The sequence below is a fragment of the Somniosus microcephalus genome, chromosome 30 (genome assembly GCF_052327205.1).
Source record: "Somniosus microcephalus isolate GS21.2 chromosome 30, FLI_Smic_1.0, whole genome shotgun sequence".
Classification (NCBI taxonomy): domain Eukaryota; kingdom Metazoa; phylum Chordata; class Chondrichthyes; order Squaliformes; family Somniosidae; genus Somniosus; species Somniosus microcephalus.
This window is the reverse complement of record NC_141016.1, coordinates 17,614,921-17,636,395: the sequence shown is the minus strand read 5'-3', so window position 1 is coordinate 17,636,395 and position 21,475 is coordinate 17,614,921. Positions and strand designations below refer to the sequence as shown.

The following is a 21,475-nucleotide window of genomic DNA, read 5'->3' as shown; positions in this document are numbered from 1 at the left end:
CTGGCACATTGCAAGCGACTGTGCAATTGGGTCTGTAATTCTGGTGCAAAATGTAATCTGGTTTTAAAAAAAGGCACCTAAACAGGAGTAAATAGCCGGAATTCAATTAACAAGTAAACACAGCAAGTGTTGATGGAAAATGATTTACTATCTTCAGTGTGTTTGATTGCATTTTGTAACTAAAGCTCAGATCATTCACAGCACCAATGCCATTAACAAAACAGCAGGACTGGATTAGAATTCCTCTTTAAACCACTCTTGCTCACTCCTTCCAAAGCCAAATGTCAGATGTTCCATATTTACTCAGTGGTGCAAGTGTGCTCAGAGGGAACAGTAACGCAGCTGTGCCTGCAGTGTCTCTGCTTGGAAAAGTCACAAAGCTTATAACAACTGATCACAAACATGAGAGGCAGGTTTATAAAATAAGGTAATGTATTCAATTAGGGATCAATAAAACAGTACATCTCCGAATTGGTGAGGAAAGGCTGTGTGCCAGTTTTCTTCAACATTTTTACAAACAAAATAATACCACACAAGCAAAAGTTTATCTTTAGCACCAGACGAAATAACTTAAAATAGTGCCATTTTCAGTATGTTGCCTTTCACAGGTATAAACAGTGCTTGGAGATCTGGCTACCATGTCAAAAGGCACATTTTATACTGATTCACTAAAGTGGAGACCCACTTACCTTTGAGCATCAAGCTCCTGATGTACTATACCTGCACAGTACCAGTCCCTGTTGAAAGACTATAGCAAGAGCCCCATTGTATCTGCACCTCCAACAGCCACGATCAGGCCCCATGAAAATTCGGGTCGCTGACACTGGCCTAGAGTTAACATGCTTTGTATTGTGCTGTTAGCAGGGGTAGTACACACCAATAAAATGCTATCAATATAAAAGTGCCTGTCAGTAGATCACAAAAAAATCCATTAAAAATAGCACTGAACAGTGTAGCTTGATGTGTTTTTCCCTCTGCTAATGCCATACAGCATGCAACAAATGAGATATTTCCAAGTAGTGTTGTTACATTGTAGTGTGAACTTTGTGGTTGTGCAGTGGGGATTATTTTTACCAGTTCTCACTTCCAGTGTCACTGCCTTGCATCAAGTGAGACAAATCAATAGCTTGCATGCACAGTATTGTTCATGATTGCTTTGCCTTTTCTCATATGGAGTGCCACTTGATGATTCTCTTCGCTGCAGCATTCATTTACAGTCTGCTAGGATGTAACCAGTGTGATTGATACCCCATTTTCAAAACAGGAGTAAAGCATCAGCCTGCCACAGGGATATTACCAGTCCTCCTTAGTGTCCATTGATGTAGTTGTCTTGAATTGCCCGACTGACGAACATTGTAATGAGGTCTTTGCGTCGTCGAGTAACTTCATTCATCGCGATCCATTTGCAGTGGCCTTGGTTTTCTGGGATTCTTTTGCATCTTCAGCCTGAGAACACAACACCAGTAAGTTGCAAAGCTTTAAAGCTGCACATTAACATAAAGTTGAGCCAAAGACTACTGAAGCAGCTCAGAAAGTCAGTGCGAGTAGCAGTGGGAACTCAACCGTGACAAGTTCAAAGTGGTGCAGGTAAAAAACAGTTGAACATACAAGGCTGTGCAGACAGGTACTTACATACGAACATACTAAAAAGACAGGCAGGGAAAGCCTGCCCTACACCATAATGGTCAGACCACCATGGCTAAACACTTCTTCCCACCCCTGCAGCCATGTAATCTCTTGGGAGGCAAATAGAGAAAAACTCAGGGCCAATGAGGGAAAATTCCTCTCCAACCCCCTCACGGACCGAGTGCGAGCTATAAAAACACCTGCCTTCTAGATGATGCGATCTCTGCCCCAGTCAGGAATGGTGACTTGCTCAAACAGCAGCCAATCAGCAAAACTAAGGCAGCCCCACACCCCCAGGAGTGTTCAAATTGAGTTCGCTAATTAAGGACGTACAGCTTAACTTTTCACAAATGTTAAGGTTGCGAATCTGTGCCAGCGCTCTGCAAATGAAACAAAGACCTTGCATTTACAGCGCCTTTCACAACTCAGGATGTCCCAAAGCACTTTTTATTTTATTTGTGTATGGGATGTCGTTGGCAAGGCCAGCATTTATTGCCCATCACAACCAATGAAGTACTTTGAATGTACAAGTGGGCTGGCTATGGTAAATAAAAAGCAGACAAAAGTTTTGGTTTGAGTTGTATTTTATGAAACTATTTCAGATATATGCATGTCCTACGTTAACAATCTGCCTCACATTGGGGAAAGGTGGCAGTCCGACTTTTACCAGCTGCTCAGAGAGGGTGAGAAAGATTGGGGGTGGGGTAACCTCTGAACTTTCCTTCCCTCCCTGGGAAAACTGCACCTCACCATTCTGTGGCATGCAAGATGTGCTACTACCATTTTCCAGAGATATTTTAAAAGAACTGGAGATTTTATATAAATAGAGTTTTATTTGAAAATGACTCTTTTGCCATCGTCATTTGTTCCCCCTGCAATGGAACATAGGAACGGAAGGAAGCCATTCAGCCCCTCGAGCCTGTTCCGCCATTCGATGAGCTCATGGCTGGTCTGTGATCTAACTCCATATACCTGCCTTTGGCCCATATCCCTTAATACCCTTGGTTAACAAAAAGCTATCTCCGATTTAAAATTAACAATTGATCTAGCATCAATTGCCGTCTGCACCTTGTGTGTGTAGAAGTGTTTCCTAATTTCACTCCTGAAAGGTGTAAGAAATAGCTGTTAGATTCAAAGATAGGTTTTAATTCTTAGAATAGAGACTGACAACATGCAGCCAGGAACAGAAGGCAGAAATGCCAGCAAGGTCGAATATCAAGCATCAAAAGACAAATAGAAGTGATAAGGGAACCGTAAAATGCAAAACATCACAGGGTGGTGGGATAATAGACAAAAATGGAACCGAAAAGTCATAAAATGTCCTTAAAGAAACATAACAGAACATTCCTCAGAAAGATAAGAGGGAGGCCTCGTCAGTCATGCAGAAAGGGACGGCGATGGATGCTTTCCCACTTCACAATTGGACAATAGGATGGGGGATCAAATGATTGACACCAGGTGATTATCAGCCCACCGAAATAACTATAAATATAGACGACCGAGAGAGGAAATCAGGCAGTTAGGGGCGAAGGCGTCCCCGAGGTGGCTGCGGCCTAACACCATGGTCAAGTTTAGCCTGAGGTGGCTGATGGCCTAACACCTCCAACAGCTAGAGAGATGACCCAACGGAAGTGACCGCTGCAGCAGACTGCAGGAATCCACCCAATCCAAGACCACCATACTGCCTCATCGTCCGTCCGGTCGTGGCATTCCGATTCAGGAGTCGTAGATCGCTTACTGTCACGGGTTGTATGTCTACCCTTTGTGCATTGAGTGCTGTTGGAGATTTGCTAAGTGGGAGAAAAATCATTTAAGTGTATTTTGTGAATTTTAGTGTGTTAAGAAGTCAATTATTTGAAGTAAGTTTAATTTTTTAAGGGTTTTTTAAACTCTTGGGCAGTTTAAACAGGAAGTAGAATCCGGGTATAAAAGGGGAGGGGCTAGTGCAGTGCACGGAGTGCTTTGTGCATTGAGTGCTGTTGGAGTTTTGCTAAGTGGGAGAAAAATCATTTAAGTGTATTTTGTGAATTTTAGTGTGTTAAGAAGTCAATTATTTGAAGTAAGTTTAATTTTTTAAGGGTTTGTGCATTGAGTGCTGTTGGAGTTTTGCTAAGTGGGAGAGTTCGGATAAGTGGGAGGTGAGGGTGTGTTTTTTGCTCTGTTTTATTCCCCACTCCCAGGCTTAGACAGCACTGCGGAGGAGGAGCAGCGAGACGAGTCAACCAAACAGGCTCCACAGACAGTATCCAAGGAGGAGGTTGGTGATCAGCTGGTTGGTTGGTTTTCTTCCTTCTCTTCTCTTTCATACCTTTAAGTTGGTAAGTCCTATTGAATAGTGGTGTGATATTATCATATATATCCGGGCAGGGTCTTCATAACTAATAATAAGAAATTAAATTAATTATATAGAATGGAGCAGGTGATGTGTTACTGTTGCGAGATGTGGGAGCCGTTGAACCCCATTGAGGCTAACGGTGATTACATCTGCGACAAGTGTTTGCTGCTAGAGGAACTCAAGTTCCATGTTATGGAGCTGGAGACCGAGCTTCGGACACTGCGACACATCAGGGAGGGGGAGAAGTTCCTGGACTCTATGTTTCAGGAGATGGTCACACCTATGAAGTTAATTACTGCAGATGTAGTCCGTGGTCAGGGACAGGACGGTGTGACTACGAGTGAGGAAGGTACAGGGATCCAGGATGTAGTGTTGAAGGAGACGCAGCCCTTGTTCTTGTCCAGCAGGATCGAGGTTCTTACTCCCTGTGAGGGCGGGAGCGGGGACTGCAGGGAGGATGGGCAACCTGGCCACAGCACCGTGGTACAGGGGGCCATTCAAGTGGAGGGAGTAAAAAGAAATGTTGTAGTGGTAGGGGATAGTATCATTAGGGGGATAGATAGGGTTCTCTGCAGTCAAGAGCGGGAGTCCCGAAGGCTGTGTTGCCTGCCTGGTGCCAGGGTTAAGGACATCTCTTCTGGGCTGGAAAGAAACTTGCAGTGGGAGGGGGAGGATCCAGTTGTCATGGTCCATGTTGGTACAAACGACGTAGATAGGACAAGGAAGATGGTTCTGTTAAAGGAGTATGAGCAGCTAGGGGTCAAATTAAAAAACAGAACCTCAAGGGTAATAATCTCTGGGTTATTACCTGAGCCACGAGCGAATTTGGCTAGGATAAATAAAATTAAAGAGTTAAATGCGTGGCTCAAAGACTGGTGTGGGAGAAATGGGTTTTGCTTCTTAGGACACTGGCACCAGTACTGGGACAGGAGGGAGCTGTTCTGTTGGGACGGACTACACTTGGCCAGTGCTGGGACTAGAGTCCTGGCGAATCATATAACTAGGGCTGTAGAGAGGGCTTTAAACTAATTAGTGGGGGGGAGGTTTCTAGAGAGCAAATAATAGAAATGACAACAGAGAAGGTCATAGACTTAGGTAGCAGTGGGGGAATTAAAAAACAGAATGTGTCAGGAAGGGACAGAAGGTATGGAGTAAAAAGTAAAGTACTAAAAAGGGAAAAAACAGGAACTAAGTGTTACAAAATATATTTGAGAGTTCTTTATCTGAATGCGCGTAGCATTCGTAACAAAATGAATGAGTTAACGGCACAAATAATGACACATGGGTATGATCTTGTGGCCATTACAGAAACATGGCTGCAGGGTGACCATGACTGGGAATTAAACATACCAGGTTATTTAACAATCAGGAAGGACAGGCAGGAAGGGAGAGGAGGTGGGGTGGCTATGTTAATAAAGGAAGGAATCACTATAATACAGAGAAATGATATTGGGTCAAAGGAGCAGGATAGTGAAACAGTTTGGGTGGAGGTAAGGAATAATAAGGGGAAAAAAACACTAGTGGGTGTAGTCTATAGGCCTCCGAACAGTTGCAACTCTGTTGGACGGAGTATTAATCAGGAAATAGTTGAGGCTTGTAATAAGGGAACAGCTATAATTATGGGGGATTTTAATTATCATATTAACTGGACAAATCAAATTGGGCAGAGCAGCCTTGAGGAAGAGTTCATTGAGTGTATTATGGATGGGTTTCTTGAGCAGTATGTAACTGAACCGACCAGGGGGCAAGCAACCTTAGATTTGGTCCTGTGTAATGAGACAGGATTAATTAAAAATGTCCTAGTAAAGGATCCCCTTGGAATGAGTGACCATAACATGGTTGAGTTCCATATTCAATTAGAGGGTGAGAAGGTTGGATCTCAAACAAGCGTGCTGAGCTTGAATAAAGGAGACTATGAAGGTATGAGAGCGGAATTAATTAGAGCGGACTGGGAAAATAGATTAAAGGGTAAGACGGTACATGACCAGTGGTGTACATTTAAGGAGTTATTTTACAACTTCCAAAAAATATATATTCCACTGAGGAAAAAAGGGTGTAAAAGAAAAGATAGCCATCCGTGGCTAAGTAAAGTAATTAAGGATAGTATCCGACTAAAAACAAGGGCATATAAGGTAGCCAAATCTAGTGGGAGGATGGAAGATTGGGAAGTCTTTAAAAGACAGCAAAAAATAACAAAAAGATTGATTAAGAAAGGGAAGATAGATTATGAAAGTAAATTAGCAAAAAATATAAAAACAGACAGTAAAAGTTTCTATAGTTATATAAAAAGAAAAAGGGTGGCTAAAGTAAATGTTGGTCCCTTAGAGGATGAGACCGGGAAATTAATGGTGGGAAACATGGAGATGGCAAAAACACTGAACAATTATTTTGTATCAGTCTTTACAGTAGAGGACACTAAGAATATCCCAACACTGGACAAACAGGGGGCTCTAGGGGGGGAGGAACTAAATACAATTAAAATCACTAAGGAAGTGGTACTTGGTAAAATAATGGGACTCAAGGCGGATAAATCCCCTGGACCTGATGGCTTGCATCCCAGGGTCTTGAGGGAAGTAGCGGTAGGGATTGTGGATGCATTGGTAATAATTTTCCAAAACTCACTGGACTCAGCAAAGGTCCCGGCAGATTGGAAAACTGCTAATGTAACACCCTTATTTAAAAAGGGTAGTAGGCAGAAGGCTGGAAACTATAGACCTGTTAGCCTAACATCTGTGGTTGGTAAAATGTTAGAGTCCATTATTAAGGAGACAGTAACAGGACATTTGGATAAACATAATTTAATAGGGCAAACTCAGCATGGTTTCATGAAGGGGAAGTCATGTTTAACAAATTTGCTTGAGTTTTTTGAGGAAGTAACATATAGGGTGGATAAAGGGGAACCAGTGGACGTAGTGTATTTAGACTTCCAAAAGGCATTTGACAAGGTGCCACACAAAAGATTATTGCTCAAGATAAAAAATCACGGGATTGGGGGTAATATTCTGGCGTGGGTGGAGGATTGGCTCTCTAACAGAAAGCAAAGAGTTGGGATAAATGGTTCGTTCTCAGATTGGCAACCAGTAACTAGTGGTGTTCCGCAGGGGTCAGTGCTGGGTCCCCAACTCTTTACAATCTATATTAACGATTTGGAGGAGGGGACCGAGTGTAACATATCAAAGTTTGCAGATGATACAAAGATGGGACGGAAAGTAGTGAGTGAGGAGGACATAAAAAACCTGCAAAGGGACATAGACAGGCTAAGTAAGTGGGCAGAGATTTGGCAGATGGAATACAATACTGGAAAGTGTGAGGTTATGCACTTTGGCAGGAAAAATCATAGAGCAAGTTATTATCTTAATGGCAAGAAACTGGAAAGTACTGTAGTACAAAGGGATCTGGGGGTCCTGGTGCACGAAACTCAAAAAGTTAGTATGCAGGTGCAGCAAGTGATTAAGAAGGCCAATGGAATGTTGGCTTTTATTGCTAGGGGGTTGGAATATAAAAACAGGGAGGTATTGCTGCAGTTGTACAAGGTATTGGTGAGGCCGCACCTGGAATACTGCATACAGTTTTGGTGTCCATACTTAAGAAAAGACATACTTGCTCTCGAGTCAGTACAAAGAAGGTTCACTCGGTTAATCCCGGGGATGAGGGGGTGGTCATATGAGGAGAGGTTGAGTAGATTGGGACTCTACTCATTGGAGTTCAGAAGAATGAGAGGCGATCTTATTGAAACATATAAGATTGTGAAGGGGCTTGATCGGGTGGATGCGGTGAGGATGTTCCCAATGATGGGTGAAACTAGAACTAGGGGGCATAATCTTAAAATAAGGGGCTGCTCATTCAAAACTGAGATGAGGAGAAACTTCTTCACTCAGAGGGTGGTAGGTTTGTGGAATTTGCTGCCCCAGAAAGCTGTGGAAGCTACATCATTAAATAAATTTAAAACAGAAATAGATAGTTTCCTAGAAGTAAAGGGAATTAAGGGTTACGGGGAGCGGGCAGGAAATTGGACATGAGTCTGGGTTCGGAATGGTCATGGCCCTGTGGGTAGTGGAGCGGGCCCAGGGGCCGTGTAGCCTTGTTCTGCTCCTACTGTGTTCTAATTCTGTTAGATTTCAGGAGATGGTTTTATTCCTGTTCCTGGCTGGGGTGGAGATCGCCTTTACAGAAGGTAAGTACTGTAGAAAATATAGGGACAGAGTGATCTCCTGGAAGAATTTCGATCGCCTAGATGGGTCGGAGAGGAATTTCCCAGATTTTTTTCTCCCAAATTGGCCATTGGGTCTTTATCTGGTTTTTCGCCTCTCCCGGGAGATCACATGGGTTCGGGTGGATGCAGAGTGATAGAAAATTTGAGGTTAGGATCAGATCAGCCATGATCTTATTGAATGGTGGAGCAGGCTCGAGGGGCCGATTGGCCTACTCCTGCTCCTATTTCTTATGTTCTTATGTTCTATTATACTCAACTTAAACCAGATGTAATATCTGATTATGCTTTAAAACTGTAGCTCTTTAATAAAAGCCTTGCAACTCCTAAAACCCTTTGGGTAATGTGTGTGTGGCCTGTGATCCAGATCTTACAAAGGTCTGGCTCTAATTTTTAGACTATGACCCCTAGTCCTAGAATCCCCAAACAGCGGAAATAATTCCTCTCTATCTACCCTATCTGTTCCCCTTAATATCCTGAAAACTTCAATCATACCACCCCTTAAACCTTCTAAATTCTAGGAAATAAAATCCTAATTTGTGTAATCTCTCCTCGTAACTTAACCCTTGGAGTATCATTCTGGTAAACCTACGCTGCACTCCCTCCAAGGCCAATATATCCTTCCTAAGGTGTGGTGCCCAGAACTGCTCAGTGCTCCAGGTGTGGTCTAACCAGAGTTTTGTACAGCTGCAGCATAGCTTCAGACCCCTTGTACGCTAGTCCTCTAGATATAAAGGCCAGCATCCCAATAGCCTTTTTGATTATTTTCTGTACCTGTTATGACATTTTAATGATCTATGTACCTGAACCCCCAAGTCTCTTTGAACATCCACTTGTTTTTAGCTTTTCACCATTTAGAAAGTACCCTGTTTAGGTCCAAAGTGGATGACCTCACATTTGCTTACATTGAAATCCATTTGCCACAGTTTTGCCCATTCACTTAATCTATCAATATCCCTTTGTAATTTTATGCTTTCATCTACAATGCCACCTATCGGCAAATCTGAATATATAACTTTTTATGCCATCATCTAAGTCGTTAATAAATATTGTGAATAGTTGAGGCCCCAACACAGATCCCTGTGGGATACCACTAGTCACATCCTGCCAATTTGAGTACCTGCCCATTATCCCTACTCTGTCTCTTGCCGCTCAGCCAATTTTCTAACCAGGTCAATAATTTGCCCTCAACTCCATGGGCTTCTACCTTAGATAACAGTTTCTTATTTGGGACTTTATCACGTGCCTTCTGGAAGTCCATATAAATAACATCCATAGACATTCCGCTGTCTACTACTTTAGTCACCTCTTCAAAAATTCAATCAGGTTTGTCAGGCATGACCTACCTTTCACAAATCCATGCTGGCTCTCTGATCAACTGAAAATTTGAGGTGTTCAGTCACCCTATCCTTAATTATAGACTCTAGCAATTTCCCCACAACGGATGTTAGGCTAACTGGTCTATATTTCCCTGCTTTCCCCCTCTCGCCATTCTTAAAAAGCAGAGTGACGTGCGCAATTTTCCAATCTAAAGGGACAGTTCCTGAATCTAGAGAACTTTGCAAGATTATAGTTAGGCCATCTGCAATGTGCTCACCTACTTCCTTTAAAACCCTGGGATGGACACCATCTGGCCCTGGGGGTTTGTCACTCTTTAGTGCCATTATTTTCTTCATTACTGTTATTTTACCGACGTTAATTTTATTGAGTCCCTGTCCCCAATGCAGTATTAGTTTCCTTGGGATTTCCAGCATGCTATCCTCCTCCTCTACTGTAAATACTGACACAAAGTAATTATTCAACATGTCCGCCATTTCCCCATTGTGGTTGACAATATCACCACTTTCAGTTTTTAAGGGGCCAACATTGCTCCTGGCCACACTCTTTCCTAATGTAACTATAAAAATTCTTCATCTTGATTTTGATATCCCTTGCAAGTTTCTTTTCATACTGCCTTTTTCTAGCTCTTACTGTTTTGTGACCCTTTGCTGTTCTTTGTATCTTTCCCATTCGCCAGGATCGGTGCTATTTTTTGCATTGTTGTATGCCCTTTCCTTTAGTTTGATGCTGTCCCTGACCTCTTTAGTTGTCCATGGCTGGTTTTATTGGCTTTATTGGCAAGTAGAACCCTTATCCCTCAGGGGTACAAACTGGTTCTGTATCATGTTAAATTATTTTTTAAACATCTCCCACTGATCTTGTGTCGTTTTACCCATTAACAGATTTGCCCAATTTACTTTGGACAGTCTCTGCCTAATCCAGTTGAAGTCAGCCATACCTAAATCTAGAATCTTAGTAGCTGTTTCGTGTTTCTCCTTTTCAAACGGTACTTTGAACTCGATCATGTTATGATCACTATTGGATAAATGTTCACACACAGTTAGGCTGTTAAATAATCTGGCTCATTACTCATTACTAAATCTAATATGGCTTGCCCGCTTGTTGCCTCTAGGACATATTGTTGTAGAAAACTATCCGGACACTCACTACCTTTCTGACTGGTGCTAGTTTGCTTTTCCCAATCTATATGAAAGTTAAAATCCCCCATTAAAACCATGTTGCCTTTACTACATGCTTGTCTAATCTCCATTTATACAATCTAGCACTTCAGAGCTGCTACCAAGGGACCTATACACAACTCCCACTACAGTCTTAGATCCTTTCCTATTTCTTAATTCAACCCATAAAATGTCTCCACTGGCTGCTTACCTCTCTTTAAATCCGCTCATCAGTGAAGTGATTTCATCCCCAATCACTAAGGCTACTCCTCCCCCTCTGCCATTTTCCCTATCTGTCCTGTAAACCTTATAACCTGGTACATTTAGTTCCCAGTCCTGACTGTCCTGCAGCCATGTCTCAGTAATGGCTACCATGTCATACCCTCCAATTTGAATTCATGCCTGCAGTTCATTCAATTTATTCCTTACAAGTCTGAAGTAAAACAATGATACCATACTATTAAATTAAAAGGAACTGTATACTTTAATACTGTCCTAAATTAGATTCTCAAGGGATCATTGGTATACTTGCCCTCAACATTTTCCACCCACTATTTTCCTTAAAATAAAGATATAGGCTTGTGTGCTGCCATGGTAAATGGGATTGCCTAATTATCGCTCCTGTGAAGCGCCTTGGAATGTTTTTCTACGTTAAAGGTGCTATATAAATGCAAGTAGTTGTTGTTGACTAAAAGTCAGCCCTTACAGGGTTAGCAGATACCAGGCACGTAAATGTGTTTCTTTTTAAAACACGCATTGACCAGGCAGCATCTGGATGTACAATACACATTTTTGTGACTCTTCTACTCACATATAACCTCCTTTAAACACTGAGTTCCGTACTACCTCCTCCTAGAAGTTTTACATCTATGTTTACTCTCTTCCAGCTCTGGACACCCAGCAGACAGGGCAGCCCGATCTGCTCCTCGTGCTTCATAATGTCTTATGCTGAACTGAATGCTGGGCAGGCACACTGGCATTGCACAAGATAATAACCAAGGCTAATATTTACCCAGCCCACCCCTCCCACGGAGAAATTGCCCCAGGATCTCTGCTGAGATCAGAAGCTTGCAATGTGGCATATCATGAGTGCAAGCCTACATGCCATCACTGCTGGGCACAGCACATCACCATGGCAGCTATCAATCAGTTTAAACACTGACTAACTACCGCCGCCACCATCATATATTTATATAGCGCTCTTAACTTAGTAAAACGTTCCAAGGTGCTTCACTGGATCGTTGTCAAGCAAAATTCGACACTGAGCCACATAAGGAGATATTAGGACAGATGACCAAAAGCTTGATCAAAGAGGTAGGTTTTAAGGAGCATCTTAAAGGAGAGAGAGAGGTGGAGGGGTTTAGGGAGGGAATTCCAGAGTTTAGGGCCGAGGCAGCTGAAGGCACGGCCACCAATGGTGGAGCAATTAAAATAGGGGATGTGCAAGAGGGCAGAATTGGTGGCGCACAGAGATCTCGGAGGGTTGTAGGGCTGGAGGAGGTTGCAGAGATAAGGAGGGGCAAGGCCATGGAGGGATTTGAGTTTTAAATTTGAGGCGTTGCTGGGCCAGGAGCCAGTGTAGGTCAGCGAGCACTGGGGTGAGGGGTGAACGGGACTTGGTGCAAGTTAGGATATGGGCAAGAGTTTTGGATGAGCTCAAGTTTATGGAGGGTGCAAGATGGGAGGCCGCCCAAGAGTGTTTTGAATAGTCAGGTCTAGAGGTAACAAAGGCATGGATGAGGGTTTCAGCAACAAATGAGCTGAGGCAGGGGCGGAGTCGGGCGATGTTGCGAAGGTAGAATTAGGCAGTCTTGGTGACAGCGCGGATATGTAGTCGGAAGCTCATCTTGGGGTCAATTATGACACCAAGGATGTGAACGGACTGGTTCAGCCTCAGACAGTTGTCAGGGAGAGGGATGCAGTCGGAGGCTAGGGAACAGAGTTTGTGGCGGAGACCAAAGACAATGGATTCGGTCTACCCGATATTTAGTTAGAGGAAATTTCTGCTCATCCTGTACTGGATGTCGGACAAGCGTCTGATAATTCAGAGACAGTGGCGGGGTCGAGCGAGGTATTGTTGGGTGTCAGTGTACATGTGGAACCTGATCTGTTTTCTGATGATGTCGCCGAGGGACAGCATGCAGATGAGAAATAGGAGGGGCCCCAAGGATAGATCCTTGGGGGACTCCAGACGTAATGGTGCGGGAGCGGGAAGAGAAGCCATTGCAACCGATTCTCTGGCTAGGACTGGATAAATAAGAATGGAACCAGGTCAGGGCAGTCCCACCCAGCGGGACAACGGAGGAGAGGCGTTGGAGGAGGATGGCGTGGTCAACAGTGTCAAATATTCAGACAGGTCGAGAAGGGCGAGGAGTAAAGTTTACCACAGTCACGTAGGATGTAATTTGTGACTTTGATAAGAGCCGTTTCAGTACTGCGGCAGGGGTGGAAACCTGATCGGAGGGATTCAAACAGTGAGTTCTGGGAAAGATGGGCATGGATTTGGGAGGCGACAGCACGACTTGAGAGGATTGTGTGTGCCTGTGCTTCCGTAAATCTCACCTCTTGCTGTTCAGGAAAATATATTTGCAAAACACCTTCGCAAACTATAGGTACTTGCTGTATTTTACTTTTCGTAAATGTCTTCCGTCTCCATAGTGGAGCTTCTGAACCAATTCCAAGTCTAAATAAGGAAAGTTTGCCCTTACAACCTTTGTAAATGAAGTTATGGCATAATGCCATTTTTTTTGAGAAGGTATTTCACATGTCTAGACACTGATGTACAGTGACAGATTGTCAGTTAATTCCTTCTTATCATTTTAATGTAGAGAGAACACCAGGGACTGGAGTGGAAAGCTTTCCACTTTAAAACACAAAAGCAATGGAGTGCTCTGGTATTACATAGCACTTCAGCTTCTTTTTAGAAAGTTAGGCCTTAGAAATTGACATGGTGATCTCTTGCACCAATTGCAGCCCAGCACCAAGTCACACAATTCATTGCCTGTGGCTCTGCATTGCCACAGATCTAGGTCATTCCAGACCGCAACATGCGACATAAGCAAGATTAGTCAATTTGCAATGCATTCCGCAATGCAATGAAGCAGGTCACAGATCCGCTACTCGCCAATGCAAACAAATTCATTTCTTTGCCTATGGAGGCAACAAAGCAGGAAAACAAACCCCTGGGCTTCCCCCAGTTGCAGGGTGACATCGACTGCACCCACATAGTCTTGTGTGCTCCACACCAAGATCCTGGACTACACTTGAACAGAAGGGGCTTCCAATCACTGAATGTGCAGATGATGTACGATACCAGGAATCACATCATGCAGGTTATGTGCCTGGTTTCCTGGCAGTTGTCATAATGCCTTTATCCTGCGCTAGTTCTCAATTCCCCCATTCCTTCCACCCAGATCATCGGGTGTCAGGCTAACTACTTGGGAACCAGGCATATTCCACTGAGCATGTGGCTCGTGGCACCTGTGACTTGGCACTCCTCCCTAACTGGTTTGTTGCCTATACCAGCACGAGTTGCACTGACCGCTCAACCATCATATTCAAATAAGGCTCGAACCAATTAGAATGCCCCTAAGCACTTTACAACCAATGAAGTACTTTTGAAGTGTTGTAATTTAAGGAAACATGGCAGCCAATGTACGTACGAGCAAGGTCCAACAAACAGCAATGTGATAATAAACAGAGAATCTGTTTCAGTGATGTTGGTTGAGGATAACTACTGGCCAGTACTGGAAGAACTCCCCTGCCCTTCTTTGAATAGTGCAATGGGATCTGAGAGGGCAGATGCAGATCAGTTTAACGTCTCATTCAAAAGACGGCTTTTCCGACAGTGGAGCACTCCCTCAGCACTGCACTGAGAGTGTCAGCCTAGATTTATGTGCTCATGTCCCTGGAGTGGGACTTGAACCCACAACCTTCTGACTCAGATGCGAGAGTGCCGCCCACTGCGCCACAGTTGACATTATTACAACAGGCGCTAGGCCATCAGAGGAAGATTTGAATCTTTACAAAAATCATAATCTTCAGCAAACTCAGCAGAGTTGGATCCTATTTAAATCACTACATGCAGTGCAAGTCACATTCATACCTTGGTGCTTTTCAATGTCGGGGCCAAGTCGGGCGATGCTTCGGAAGTTGGTGGGGTTGGTTCTTCAGTGATGTTTTCATCTGGCTCTTTCTTCAGGGTACCAATAATACCCAGCTGGAGGGCAAAGACCACAATGGGGTATAAATAATACAAATGAATAATATAAATCAATGTAACTGTTGTAGCAAGTGTTCAGCTACATTGTTCTTCAGTAAATTGAGATGCACAAACTGCTATCATTCCTGTCAGTTTCACAAAACAAGTACTCCCAATTGCATTTTATTTCAATTTCCTCTTTCCTCCTGCATTTTAAAAAGATGTGTTTATATTCTCTACCTCCAGAACCTTTGTTTGACTGCCAGAGCAGAAAGACTACTCAAAGGCCCCTCTGAAGGCAACTTGAGTCAGGTTCAAACAGGTGTCCCGGGAGCTCGAAATGACTTGCCTGCTAATTTTCCAAGCCTTGCCCTCACCCTAGTGACGATGGCACATTTATAATTTGGGATCCACATTAAGAGAAATTATAGGCATTGCCTATCCATAGCACAGCAGATTGGAGCATAAACATACATTGGAAAGCTGGCATTTTAATCCACTGCATTTATTCACGCACGCAAAATCAATAGAGAAGCTGGAGCTTCCAACACAATTGTGTTTTCAGCTCATTTATATGGCAGGTGTTTCCTTCACTGGTTTAAAAAATTTTTAATCCTTGATTTTAAAGTGCTCATCCTTGTTTTCAAATCCCTCCATGGCCTCGACCCTCCCCATCTCTGTAACCTCCTCCAGCCCTACAACCCTCCGAGATCTCTGGGCTCCTCCGATTCTGGCCTCTTGAGCATCCCCGATTTTAATCGCGCCACCATTGGGAGTCCGTGCCTTCAGCTGCCAAGGCCCAAAGCCCTAAGCCCTGGAATTCCCTCCCTAAACTCTCCGCCTCTCTCGCTTCCTTTAAGACGCTCCTTAAAACCTACCTTTCTGACCAAGCTTTTGGTCATCTGCCCTAATATCTCATGTGGCTCGGTGTCAAATTCTGTTTAATAACGCTCCTGTGAAGCGCCTTGGGACATTTTATATTAAAAGCGCTATATAAATGCAAGTTGTTGGTGGTGGTGGTGGTCTAATTAGCCATTTTGGCAGAAATAGCCATTTATATACTAATACCATCTTAGAAAAGAAGTCACACAAGAAGAAAGGTCACCTGGATTATTGGCACTTTCTGTATTAAAGGTTTTGGCTTGACGTCAGTCAGGTACATAGCACGAGACAACAGCAGCAGCGATGGAGGCACGTTCTCTTTCAGGTGCAACTCAAGCCACTGGGGAGAAAGGAAATGTTTCATTTCTAAAACTGTATTTAGATTAAAAATGAATGATTAATCACATCATAAAGGTCAGTTTTACAATTAAGAGAAAGTGCAATTAGCAAAAACATTTGGTTTTTTTCTGCTCCTTTTGCGAATTCTTCCAGAGTAATGAATGTTGACAACATTTTCCGGGATACTTTGTTGAAAGGGTTACTCAGTGCAATGTTGTGAAGGAGCCAGTTGCATCCACTCCATTAAGCTTGTAGCACTCAATCATCGATTTAGCTATTAGCTGCATAGTCTGCCTTCATAATAAATGAATAACTATAGAGATTGCCTACACTGCTCTATGCAAAAGACTCAAATAACCGGAGGCTCTACAAGCATCTACGCAGTGGAAACAACATTCCATTCTGATTTATGTGGTGGCAGATAAAACAATGAGACAAATGAAACCAGGAAGCGATCTTGCATCAAAACCTCTGGTGAACACCAAGTTTTGCCCTGTCAGAATGTCAAATCAAATAGAATTTGCAGATCACCAACTCTGGAAGCTGAAACAAACACTAATGACAACATTGTTTGAACTCTCCCCGTCCTTGTCAATGTAGCAGACCACCACAATACTATCCAGCTGCACACGTATCAGCTTGCTATGTACGATGGTCTGAAAGCTTTACAGAGCTAGCCTTACTGTTCTTGATTTCAATCTACAGATGCATCAGGCACATTGCTTCACTGTCCACTTGCCCAGAGTTGCGCTCCCCTGCACATCAATGCTCTATTTATTTATTACCACGGTCAACTGGCATAAAGGTTGGTAAAAAAGATGGTACAGGAAACTCTCTTTTAACCAGCACCTAAATAACCGGAAGTCTCTGTTAACCGGCAAAATTCAGGAGTAGGTTCAGGTAAATTTTACTGCATAGCGGTGGCCGTGCAGCCGGGACTCCTGGAGCGGTGGCCGTGCAGCCGGGACTCCTGGAGCGGTGGCCGTGCAGCCGGGACTCCTGGAGCGGTGGCCGTGCAGCCGGGACTCCTGGAGCGGTGGCCGTGCAGCCGGGACTCCTGGAGCGGTGGCCGTGCAGCCGGGACTCCTGGAGCGGTGGCCGTGCAGCCGGGACTCCTGGAGCGGTGGCCGTGCAGCCGGGGCTCCTGCACCTGTGGCCGTGCAACCGGGGCTCCTGCACCTGTGGCCGTGTATGGGGCTCTCGTACCTTGGTAAGTATACCTCTCTGTAATCCGGACTTTTTGACCAACCGGCAACACGCTGGTCCCGTTGGTGCCGGATAAAAAAAAGTTTCCTGTACATTGTCCTCCAGATACTTTGTGGTCTCCAAAAAAGACATGGAGACTTTGACCTAGAAATTGGTCTCGGACAGTGGCGCAAAGCGGGCGGTATCGGATCGGCCGCCCGTTATACGCATCGCCTAATATTCAGTTCCACTGCAATCAATAGAACGGAATATCAAGCGCTGCATATAACGGGCAGCCGATCACATACCGCCCGTTTTGTGTCACCGCCCGAGACCAATTTCTAAGCCTGTGTGTCTATACTAGATTCAGGATCCTAAACTGATTACTAAAACAGGAGAAATTCAAAATCATCATACCATCATAGATTATCCATGCAGCGTGTCCAGGACTGACTAGGTGGTGGTGACCTGAAGGATGTGGGAGTGGCGATGCACGTTTCTTGGGTGGGAATGGTGACTTGGGGTGGGGGGGGAAAGAGGGAAGAAGAAAGGGTGCTTTTTATTTGCATTCTATAGTAAATATTTGTGCTGAACTTGACAGATGCTACTACTGGGAAACAGAATTCTGTTTGGCCATCCCCAGTTATACCTTGGATTTTCATAGTAATTTATGCCGGGAGTGTTCTGGGCTCAATGTAGAAAAAACAGCAGCTCGAGCTGGCATAGCACCTGAAAAAACAATGTCGGGTGTGACACGGTGAGGAAATATGAAACCAGTCTAGTCAGTTACTGGCCTGAGTCCCAGCTTCGCATCTCTAGCCTTCAGCCCAGTAGACCTTTGCTAATAAGCATGATTAAGAGGATGTGAGGTAAAACAGTTGCAGTTTTCAAGATTGATTGGATTATGTTACGCAAGGCTTATTTTGTATAGTATCATCAATGTGCAAATGAAACATGATATTATAAGTATGCATACATATACACTGTAATGGTTACTCGAGTACGTTCTACCATATTCACCACCTGTGTGAGCTGCTCTCGTAGCTGCTTTTCCGTCAGTCCCAATGATCTCATCCCCCTTGCTCTGCATGCTGTTTGTAGTTCCGACACAGTCAAAACTTCACAACCTTCTTTGGCAATCATCTGTAACTCAAAAGCACGAGAGGAATTACCAACTACAGAACACAGAAAGAACTACTTTACCTTGAGATAAGACTCAAATGCCTTGAGATTCAGCTCTTAAAATATTACGGTATGAACACCTCAGTATGAAATAACTTTCGCCGCCATATTAAAAATTTTAACTATTTAGTTTGAAATAGCAGAGAAAATAGTTTCTTACAAACTGATTGTTTGCTAAAATGCAAAGATGTGAATTTCAAGGTAAAAGGTCCAACAGGTTTTTTTTGAAACACTGGGATTGCTGTTAAAAAGAAACTTGTACAATTTTTGCAGTGATAACCACAGAATAATCTCTGTAATTCCGCACTTACTTCATCATCTGCTTTTATGGAGCGTAGTTCCATCTGGAGCTGGAAGCGAAGCAGGTTGTTTGTACCAAAAGGCTGGAGTTCCAAAAGCCTGCACAGTGCCACTAGCTGAGAATGGCTCAGGTGCTCCAGGGTCAGCTCATCTTCAAAGTGCTTGGAGAAACGCACTATGTCCCGAGTGCTTGGATTTTTCCCTGAGCGACGCACCTTCATGTACACAAAAAAAGACAAGAATTGAAATTCCAGCCTCATACATTACACTGTTCCCTTTTCTAAAATGCTGTTTAATCTAAATCGATTTGAAATGAAATGTAGAATCACGTTAAAATACATGTGTGAATGATGGAGGTTTCCCTAACTTCAATCCAACTTCCAAAGTGCCTGTTCCAATAGTTGCTTCAAAGCAAGAACTCTTCAAAACTTCCTCATCCCAATTTGAGGAAAGGAGAATTGAATTAACCCATTCAAAGGCTCGAGTTTTTGAATTTTAGGGTGTCATTCCATTCAGATTGATGATTAGTTATGTTTAAGGTATTGTGTCCACTTCAGGCTTCACTCACCAACCTGGGCCATTCAACAGAATTTATTAACAAACAATAACTGATACAGAGCAATTTCAAGATCATGATCTGGCCTGGTTGTTTGGATAACTGATGCAAACAGGACTTGGGACAAACTTTAACTTCTCTATTGCATTACATTCTCGTTACCACTCAGGTACTTGTTCTATACATAAATAATGAGTTGGTTTTTCATAACCCCAATATGTATTCCATTTATATTAAGAAATGAAAATTTTCTGGAGTTCGAATTGATTTTAATGTTGTTGTCAGAACGGAAATTGGGACAGGTGTGCGCAGGACTTGCCTGGTGACAGAATGTGAAGTGTCCGGAAATTCGTTTGTGCGTTGGGGGCAAGAAAGTGAGAGAATGTTTTTTTTTTAAACCTTTCTTTCATAAAATTTCCCAATATATTAAACTAAAAGGGATATATATCAGGAGAAGGAGGTTTCTGAAAAATTAAACCATTCCCAAGCCAACAATTGGAGTCAGTGGCTGCAGAGAGAAACAACTCAGTGAATCACCTGTGAAGATGTTGCACAAACCATTGGTTTCTTTGTCAATTTTACAATTGTTCTTTGAAGTTTGTTGCCTTGTGCTGGAAAAAGCTGCTCTTTATACGAGGAGTTAGAGCAACTGTAGCCCTGAAACCTCATGCTGTGTACATCTGCCAAGTTGCTCCAATAAAAAGTACTGTACTGTGCAATATGCCTGCAGAGCAATAAAATTCAGTCATAAAACTGAAGCCCCGATTAACATTAAATTATATATTTACTAAAAATAGCAGCTGCAAGTAACAGCGGCATGATTGCAGTTCTTCTACTGATAGTTCTATGTGCTTGTGATAATGTAGAGAACGGAGATATCAATAAAAATCAAAGCCCTGCTAATAACTTTGCATGGGGCAAAGAGTGCAGACTTTGTTTAGTACAATAAATAAAAACAACCTGAATTGCACAAGAGATCTGAAGAAGTGATTTTGTCAAAAACAGAGGTTTTGTCCCATGATAGGTATGTGTGTAATGGCCAGTTTTAGCAGGACAGGAGCATTACACCATGTGGCAGGCAATATCGTATTCAGCTGTTCAAAATGTACCTGTGTGTAACCCAGTGTCCCTTTAAGCTACAAAGCCTAATTGCCGCGGCTTCCTGAGGTCAATGACAATTAGGAGATGGTCTGTCTGAAGGCCAGGTGATCTTTATTATCACTATATAATTATGGATGACAAAGACCATTTGGCCCATCTTGATTCATCCATCTAGAGAGAGATCCTAACTGTTCCCCATTGTAACATCCAATTGTTTCTTAAATGATTCCAGAGCTTTTGTCTCCACTGCTCTATCTGAAAGTTTATTCCATATGTGGATCACTTTTTGTGTGAAGAAGAATTTCCTGATACCTGTCCCCAAAAAAAACTTCTATAGTTTGAACCTGTGTTCCCTTATTGTACACTCAGTTTAATTTAAAGTAATATTCTGGGTTAATCTTTTCTTAACTATCTTATATGCCTCTGTAAGACCTCTCTGTGCCTCCTTTCCTGGCTGAAAAGCCCAAGTTTTTCAGATCTTTCCACATTAACTCAGACTCCCGACACTGAAGATCTGCCTCTCGGCTCTTCTCTGCTCGGTTTCCAATGCTTCAATGTCCCTTATTTCTTGGCGATCAGAACTGGATCCAGTATTGGAAGTGCAATGTGACCAGAGCACGATAAAGTTTTAACATTACCTCCTCTGACTGTTTTGGCTATGTAGTTAACACAACATTGACTTTGTTGATTGCGACTATGCATTGGTTGGATATGTTGGAATGAAGGGGAAAGTGGCTCAGTGACGGGAAGCAAAGGGTGCTGGTGGATGGATGTTTTTCACATTGGGAGGTGGTTTGCAGTGGGGCTCCCCAAGGGTCAGTTTTGGGTTCATTACCCTTTTCAATTTTTATAAATGACCTAGACTCGGGTCTAGAGAGCAGCATTATAACGTTTGCAGATGATACGAAACTTAGCAAAGTAGTAGGTGGTGATGAGGATAGTTACAGGCTTCAGCATGAGACAGGATGGAGACATAGGCAGAAGCACAGCAGAGAGCGTTCAGTGCGGAGAAGTGTGAAGGGATGCACTTTGGGAGGACTAATAAGGAAAGGCAGTACAC

The 21,475-nt window shown here is 43.2% G+C and overlaps 1 protein-coding gene across 5 annotated transcripts in view; it reads right to left on the bottom strand.

Moving 5' to 3' along the window:
- Positions 1-414: 414 nt before the first annotated feature.
- letm2 (leucine zipper-EF-hand containing transmembrane protein 2) overlaps positions 415-21,475 on the bottom strand; it is a 38,335-nt gene continuing 17,274 nt past the window's right edge. For 4 of the 5 annotated variants that reach the window (XM_085971149.1, XM_085971153.1, XM_085971150.1 and 1 more), the window contains 5 exons: positions 18,770-18,973; positions 18,297-18,419; positions 15,976-16,092; positions 14,775-14,888; positions 415-1,446 (listed from right to left, as the gene is read on the bottom strand). In XM_085971149.1, coding sequence (XP_085827275.1) covers positions 1,390-1,446; positions 14,775-14,888; positions 15,976-16,092; positions 18,297-18,419; positions 18,770-18,973 — 615 coding nt within the window. In that variant the 3' untranslated portion in view covers positions 415-1,389. The remainder of the gene's footprint in view (positions 1,447-14,774; positions 14,889-15,975; positions 16,093-18,296; positions 18,420-18,769; positions 18,974-21,475) is intronic. The other variant, XM_085971151.1, reaches the window with a different exon arrangement.